This window comes from Morus notabilis, unplaced genomic scaffold (assembly GCF_000414095.1).
Source record: "Morus notabilis unplaced genomic scaffold, ASM41409v2 Scaffold11008, whole genome shotgun sequence".
NCBI lineage: Eukaryota > Viridiplantae > Streptophyta > Magnoliopsida > Rosales > Moraceae > Morus > Morus notabilis.
Window position 1 is genome coordinate 1 of NW_010367222.1, and position 8,218 is coordinate 8,218.

Genomic DNA, 8,218 nt, shown 5'->3' on the forward strand with positions numbered 1-8,218 from the left:
ATACATGAATTGTATTATTTAAGGTCTGAAATTTTCTTAGTCATTACACCGAACCTCTACTGTTTTGATATTTTTCAACTCTAAATCCAACTATCGAATATTAATTTCGAATATAAAGTTTATTATGTATTAAATATCGCAATACGTACTGCATTGATTTTAAATGTTATAATCTTATAAAAAAAGAGTTTAAATGTTAGATTAAAATTGTCAAAAACCTATTGAAATTTACAATTATACAACATGGAGTCCTAATAGTACCAAACTAAGTGTGTTTTCCTCAGAGTCTTAATCACGATGTCCCCACATAGATATATTATTGCAGAAACTGCGTAAAGGGATTGACTATCCAAATAATGCAATTGCTTCTATAATGTGGTTTAGTTTTAGCATTTGTTTCCTTCAGTTGGATGCAATTAGCAATGTTGGCGTTTATTTATTGACAAATGCAGACATAAGCAAATTAAATTTAGCTGTATAGTTAATGATTTCCTCGTGGTCTGGTCAATCATTTTGCCAAAAGTTAAAAGGGAAAAATAATAAAAATAAGGTGTTCGTGTAGTTAAATGCAAAAAAAAAAAAACCAAAAAAAAAAAAAAAAGAAAAAAAAGAAAGAAAAGGAGGAGGAGGGGGGAGCCGGGAGGATCCGTAGAAAAGTCGCCAGCCTTGACGTTTTCTTTGTCGAATACAGCTATCAATTTTTCTTTTTGTAAATTATTATATCAAAAACTTACATAATGAAAATATAAATGAGAAAATTTCATTTTAATACTCTTTACTATATCAAAATTTAAATTTAGTACTCTTTATATTTTTCAAAATTTTATGTCAGTACCTCGACTTTTTAGATTATCTTCTTTTTGGTATCTCGGAGTTATTTTTTAAAACATAAAAAGATAAAATTGTTCTTATTGTAAAAATTCATCTGTTGACTAGAATTTTGAAGAAAAAAAGATTCTAAAAAATATTTTAAAGAGATGAATTTAAAAAAAAAATGATTATGCTCTATAGGTATAACAATTTTTTTTTTAAATTCTGGTTAACAGATGAATTTTTATAATAAGAGTAATTTTGTCTTTTCGTATCCTTCAAAATGGCTCTGATGTATCAAATTTTTTTTTTAAAAGGTCGAGATACCGACATGAATTTATGTCTTTTCGTATCTTAAAAAATGGCTCTGATGTATCAAAAATTTTTTTTTTTTTAAAGGTCGAGATACCAACATGAAAATTTTAAAAATATAAAGTACCAAACTCAAATTTTAATATAACACAGAGTTCTAAAATAAAAATTTCTCAATATAAATTATTATTTAAAAATAACATAAGAAGAATCATAAAATTAACATAAGAAGAAACATAAAATTAACATAACTTAATCCGCGAATAATAGTTTAAAGAAAAAGTTGCAATTAGCAATAAAGTATCAAATTCTCCTGATTTCAGTCGGGAACTTCCCACGTAATAAAAAAAGAAGACATCAAATAGTCTAGTAGGAGGCAGACTGGCAGTTATTAGCCATCCAAATTTCAAACTCCGATCGGGCCGTCTCATGTCGTGTCTAGCACTTCCCATGTAAGCGCGCCAAGCAAGCAACGAGTATGGTTGACAACTCTAGTTTCTTAAAATTAATATGTTCATTTTACCGATTTGAGTTTAGAATTTGAATTTTATTATAGTAAAAAATTCTTAAAAATAATCACATTTAATATTTTTATTACAGTAAAAATCTATCACATAAAGTCATATTTCAATTTAAATTAAAACAACATACGTGGAAGACAGCCATGGAAGGGGAGTTGTTTCTGCGCAGAGGAGTTTTAAGATCACCACCACGCGTAAAAGGGGAGAATGCTATAGATGGATAGAAACGTACGCAACTTTTCCAATACCAATTACGTCCATGCACTACTTGAGCCCGTTTGAAGAGCTCGTGCCTTTACTTTTAAACAGCATAAGAGAAAAAACATACGTGAGATTTTTTAATTAGAGCTCGTTTAATTTATTAATTTGAGTTTTTAATTCGAGTTAAAATGTGATTTTATGTGAAAATTTTTTTATTATAGTAAAAAAATTAAATATGATTATTTGTGAGAGCTTTTTACTGTAACAAAACTCGAATCGGTGAAATGAACAGAGCCTTAATATTTAGAGTATATAAAAAAAAAATTTATTCTAAAAGAGTTTTTAAATATGTATGGTTTATTATAGAAAACAATATAATAAAAGGATTGGATGGAATTTGTAATTTGTAGTTTACAAATAAAAAAACTAAAAAAAGTAAATAAATTTTTTTTTATAAACTCTTTTTTCATAAACACTTAAAGAGGTCTCTGTGGTCCGTTCTACAAGAGTTTTGTTTGTTTTCTATCTTAAACAACTTTAAAAACAGTTTTCTTTATTCGGAAATAGTAAAAAAATAGGCCAATATGAAAAGCTTAAGAAAGTATATAGGCCAATTTTTAGTTATAAAAATTAATAAGTCATAACTTATCAAGTTATGGTTCATAACTAGATAAGTTATGGATAAATTTGTTAAATTATGGTTCATAACCAGACAAGTTATAGATAAAAATTGTGAATTATGGATAATAACTTGTCAAGTTATGATTTATAACCAGACAAATTATGGACAAAAACAGTAATTTAATCTATTTATTAATTTATATAAACTATTGACCTATTAATTTTAATTCATATCGAGTCTTCCTTCTTTCTCCTTTTTTATTAGACTAAATAAGGGAAAACAACTTTTCTTAACCCAATTCATAACAGGCTAATATGCGCGCTGAGTAAGTTGAGTAATCACCTCCACCAGCACCGGGCTCGGTAGGCCCAATAAGTGGTCTCCCCAAGTTCCCAACGTCGACGGCGTCTCTGTTGGGTCTTCCTTCTCCCTGTGGAGCACAAAAAAACTTAGGCCCCCCAAGGCCTTTAGAGTAACATGTCCGGCCCATTAAGGCGTTAATGCCAATTGCCAAGTTCCAACCAGCAAACCAGAATATGCGCCCAAATGAGACTTCCGGGAAAACGACAACAAAAACTCTCTCTGTGCAAATGAAACCTTTGCCAATTGTGAATTTGTCACTTTTTCTTCTCCTTTATAGCTAGTAGTGCACAGTTGCCAATTTCCAGTGGATTCTAAACTTTGATTTTTCATCATTTTTGCTTCTCTCATCTGCAAAGCACCCAAAAATGGCGGCGACTTTATCATCTCCCGTGTTTGCAATCTCAGCCTCGTGCTCTTCTTATTCATCATCTCTAAAATCAAGGAATTTCAATTTCAATTTCAATTTCGCTTCTTCAAGCTACTCACTTTCCCATTTCCGTCACAATTCCCGTTCTTCTCGTCCATTTCTTTCCAGGTACGTATCTCAGAATCTGCTTCTTTCTGCAATTCAATTGGAATGAAAGTGTTGTCGATCTTTGTTTTCGTTTTTCTTCTTCTTTTTGAGGTTCAAATGGCGGAAATTTTGCACGCATATATATATATATATATATTATGTACTCTGTGTATTAGGTTTACTGTACGACATGTAGGGTTCATCATATGTATTGCTGCAATTCATAAACATGTATTGAATGAATAATTTATCTATATAAAAGTTCAATTGTAATTATTGAAAAAGTAGAAATAATAATGCTTAACAAAATTGACACTCGAAAAAAAAAAAAAAAAAACCCCAAAAAAATCGATTATCTCCTAAAAAATTCCACAACCAACCTTGAGAATTTCCCTTTCTGGGCCTTGATGGCCAGGGACGGGCTCTACCAAAATTCTTCCGACGACCCCAATTCGTCGTTCGACGACGAAGACGACAATTCCGTTATCTCCAAGGAGGAGTCCGAGCTCGAGAAAGAGATCAAACGTCTCATCCTCACCGGGAACTCTGACCGCCTTAAGCCCAACTCCGGCCAAGCCGTCACCGTCGGCGACCACCACGCCTACGTTGGCTTTCACGAGGAGAACGGCTCCGATAATCGGGTGTGGGAATGGCACGGCCACAGCTTGCGGTTTGATAATGAAAATGGATATAGGCCTGAGTGTACCTATGGCAGTTGCATTGAGAGGCTTCCATCTAATAGGAGTGGAACTGTTGATGGAGAGGAGGCTGAAGAGGAGAAAGAGGGGGAAAAGGTGGTGGCAAATTTGGGGCTTAGGCATTTGATTGACGGTGGTAAGGCTGATCGGGGTATAAGTCGGGTTCTTCATCGCAACATTGATGCTGGTTCTTCTTCGGGTACTGCAAGGGCCATCCGGTGAGAAGAATGGGGGGGGGGGGGGGGGGGGGTGGGGGGAGGGGGGGTTTTTGCATTATTGTTTATTTTTCTAAAAAATTATGCTATTCTTCAATGATATTTTAATCACTTCTGTAGTTAGAATGAGCTTTGACTAGGATAAGATATTCATTCGATAGAATTTTATGTGGTGAACCCAAAATATAGGGTATACTTATGAAAAGACTTAGTATATGATGCTGGTTCTTCTTCGGGTACTGCAAGGGCCATCCAGTAAGAAGAATGTGGGGGGGATTTTCTTAGGTTTTTAGAAGAATGGGTTTAAGCATTATTGTTTATTTTTCTAAAAAATTATGCTATTCTTCAATGATATTTTAATCACTTCTGTAGTTAGAATGAGCTTTGACTAGGATAAGATATTCATTCGATAGAATTTTATGTGGTGAACCCAAAATATAGGGTATACTCATGAAAAGTTAGTATATATGTATACAAATTTCCCAAGGAAATGAAAGTTCTCTAGTAGTAGAAAATTTTGTTGGTGAACTACTTATTTTGACTATGATTCCCATGATCATGGATTTTTTTTCATTCGTTACTCGTTGTTACTTGGCAACCTGACATAGGAGATTGCTGGGAGTATTGGAAAACTCAATCTGGAGGATGAGTTGATAACTCTTCAAATTTGTCTATTAGTTTCCTTGATGCACGTTTCTCGTGTGCTGTAATAATTCTCAGTCTAGCATGTAAAAGGGTGGTACTTGAGAAGCACAGTTGTTTCAGCCTTTTTGTTTGTTAAGCTATGGCACTCAAGTTTCCATTTTAATTTTTTATTACCATATTGTTAATTTTTAATAGAATTTTGTTTGGTTAGGAAATTATATAAAGTCCATGCAACACTTCTACAAGATAATGAGGAGCAAGTCGAAGTGGAGGAGTCCTTTCCACCCAGTACTTCACTTCATGATCAAGTGAATGGAAGCAGGGAGGGGCCATCAGAGAGCTCCTCTTCAAGTACATTGGAGAAAATAGTTATCAAGTTTGAGCATTCGGTGAACATATTACTTACGGTAAATCTCTTTCCTCTCAGACTTTGAGATATCCTCTGTTTATTATGATTGACATGTGATTGTCTTTACCCATAATTTATTTCTATTTATCATTCCAGGATTCAGTGATAAAGATACTTGATACCTTGTATCGTGACAGAGATTATGCCAGATTCTTTGTGCTGGAAACTATTGCAAGAGTCCCCTACTTTGGTGAGTGCTGAAATTTACTCTTCATTTCATCAAGTCCCTTGCAATGAATCTTCCTGTGGAGAATTTTTATTTTCTACTAGAGAAATCAAGTCCTTATAATTCTCTCCAAAAAGTTATCTGTACCTTGGAGCAGTATATATTTATTGTCATGCTACTATTTTAAACAAGTGCAATGTTACTTGTGCATGTTCTGTTATACATGATAAGATGAGTAGTCTTGTTGACAGGCACTTATTTTTTGGAACTAAATAAAATAGAAAACCGAAGGACCTTAGCAGTATATATCTATTTGGGAGCTCTACTTATGACACATGATTTATGGCAGCTTTTATGTCCGTTCTACACATGTATGAGAGTTTTGGTTGGTGGAGAAGAGCAGATTATTTGAAAGTGCATTTTGCTGAGAGCTGGAATGAGATGCACCACTTGCTTATCATGGAGGTAAATATCGTTCTTTTATTCTAGCAATTATGCTTCAAGATTTAAGACACAATACGATCAGGTTTTATCACATCCTTTTCATAATTGTTGAAGTTTCTATCTATGAAGGTTTAATAACACATAAGACTTCCACACAACACCATCGTAATATCGCTTGTATAGTTTACAGTTTACCTAATGCTACGATTCCTTGAACTTTGAATTGCAGGAATTGGGAGGAAACTCGTGGTGGTTTGACCGCTTTCTTGCTCAACACATTGCAATCTTTTATTATATTATGACGGTCTTTATGTATTCAATCAGCCCAAGAATGGCATGTGAGTATGGGCAGTTGTTTACACAATTTCCTTGCTCTGATATGTATCTTGGATTTTGGTCTACCAGTTTGCTTGGCTATCATGAATGGTCATGTGGATTTCATGCCATATTAATGATTATGGTGAAAAATGTACACGTGCATTGTTAGATAAATTGTGATCCGATTTAAATTTTCTTCTGAAACTGAAACTATTTGTAGATGAGGAAAATAAGGTAGTTGGTCGGGATATTAGATGTGTATGTGCTTTCACTTTCTAAATCCCAGGTATAATGTAATTGGTTTTATCTCTATTACAGATCATTTCTCTGAATGTGTAGAGAGCCATGCATTTTCAACCTATGACAAATTTATCAAGGCTCGAGGAGGTATATTTGAGATTTCCGATTTCATTGTTAGTTGCGTTACTTTAGTTGTACCTTCACGTGTATCTTGTGTGGGCATAAAACAGTGGCAAAGGCCTATCATGGATCTTCTTTTTCTATTTCCCTTCTATCAAGTTAAATCAAACATATCTCACCATGCAAAGAGTTTGGAGGATGATCTTTCTTTTTAACAGACCGGTTATAAATGTGCTCCCTCTTGTCATAAAATGCAACTTCAATTATTCTGATATGGTCTGTTTCCGATTGTAGATGAGCTGAAAAAGTTGCCTGCACCTGAGATTGCTGTGAAATACTACACTGGAGATGATTTATACTTATTTGGTAAATTGTCTTTACCTATGATTCTGTCTTACTTTACCTGTGGTTTTCTGAAGGAACAATCTAAGTCTAAAACTCTCCTCCCTTTTGATCCAGACGAATTTCAAACTTCCAGACCTCCCAACTCTCGGAGGCCAAAAATAGGTAAACTTCTAAACGCTAGCATTAGTGGCAGTACATATTTCAACATTACTTGCATGAAGGAAATAGATGAAATCTCAATTTCTTGTGCCGGTTTTTGTCATAAATTAGTTGGCACCACCAAGACTGGGCCTCATGAACTGGCTTGATTTCTTTAGCATCAGTTCATGCTTTTCTGTTTTCCCGACTACCGAATACTGACAATAGTAATTCTAGTGCTCATATTGGTAGTCTTCATTTTTTGTTTCCTTTTCTAGAGAATCTGTACGATGTTTTTCTGAACGTCAGAGATGACGAAGCTGAACATTGCAAGACAATGAAGGCGTGTCAAACTCACGGCAACCTCCGGTCCCCTCATTCGTACCTAGAAGATGAACTTGATGACAAGGGTGCTTGCGCAGTTCCTCAAGCAGATTGTGAAGGAATTGTGGATTGTTTGAGAAAAACGGTCACAACTCCAAGTCCAACAACGCAAAAGTAAATATACATACATGAGAGAACCACACAATAGCTAGAACTCTTGACTATATATAGTGGAAGAATTGTACACATAGAAACAATGTAGATCAATAAAGGTCTTTAATTGTTCAATATTGATGGTTTAATGTAATTTTGTTGCATTAAGCCATGTTGAATAAATACGCATCTTATGCACCTAAAGCAAGCTGGGAAAGCTTTTTGCTATATTTGTTGCAGGTGGAAAATTTATTTACCTGTAAGATTAATATAATTTTATTCTGCCCAACTTTCACTTCTACGTGCCATTAATCTTCACTTTTTCTCTTGGAATTTTCTACGGCACTTCCGTTCATTAATGGTGATTAATCGGTTAAGTAACAGGAGCCCACTTTTTTTGTTCTTTTGAATTAATAGAAATACCTACTCTAGATATTATAATATTTTAGGTTTTAAGAATTTTGAATTTTTTTTTTGGGGGTTGGTTCTGTGTTTCTGAAGCATACACGCAGCCTCTCCCACTGCATAAAAAACTAGCATAAGCTGTTAAGCATAAAGAATCTTATAAATTTCATTAAAAAAATGACGTTTGGTTCACAAATTTAAAATCATGATTTAGAATTATTCTCAATTTACGTGTTTTTTAAAAAGAAAATACTT

At 33.9% G+C, this 8,218-nt stretch overlaps 2 protein-coding genes across 2 annotated transcripts; both read left to right on the plus strand.

Annotated features, from left to right (window-relative positions):
- Window positions 1–3,019: 3,019 nt before the first annotated feature.
- On the plus strand, window positions 3,020–7,841 carry LOC21384247 (ubiquinol oxidase 4, chloroplastic/chromoplastic). Its single transcript, XM_024174754.1, has 9 exons — window positions 3,020–3,364; window positions 5,113–5,308; window positions 5,407–5,500; window positions 5,826–5,941; window positions 6,150–6,258; window positions 6,557–6,625; window positions 6,893–6,964; window positions 7,058–7,105; window positions 7,360–7,841. The coding sequence occupies exons 1-9, from the start codon at window positions 3,195–3,197 to the stop codon at window positions 7,581–7,583; spliced, it is 1,098 nt and encodes a 365-aa protein (XP_024030522.1). The 5' UTR covers window positions 3,020–3,194; the 3' UTR covers window positions 7,584–7,841.
- On the plus strand, window positions 3,593–4,263 carry LOC112094268. The gene has a single exon (XM_024174753.1). It carries the CDS (start codon window positions 3,640–3,642, stop codon window positions 4,261–4,263), a length of 624 nt encoding a protein of 207 aa, XP_024030521.1. The 5' UTR covers window positions 3,593–3,639.
- Window positions 7,842–8,218: the final 377 nt, after the last annotated feature.

What these genes read in the sequence shown, in the direction of transcription:
- LOC21384247 (XM_024174754.1), top strand. Translation starts at nt 3,195, where the DNA reads ATGGCGGCGACTTTATCATCTCCCGTGTTTGCAATCTCAGCCTCGTGC. An exon ending in AATCAGCCCAAGAATGGCAT is followed by an intron (nt 6,259 to 6,556) that starts GTGAGTATGGGC and finishes TCTCTATTACAG; the next exon opens with ATCATTTCTCTGAATGTGTA. An exon ending in CTCTCGGAGGCCAAAAATAG is followed by an intron (nt 7,106 to 7,359) that starts GTAAACTTCTAA and finishes TTCCTTTTCTAG; the next exon opens with AGAATCTGTACGATGTTTTT.
- LOC112094268 (XM_024174753.1), top strand. Translation starts at nt 3,640, where the DNA reads ATGCTTAACAAAATTGACACTCGAAAAAAAAAAAAAAAAAACCCCAAA.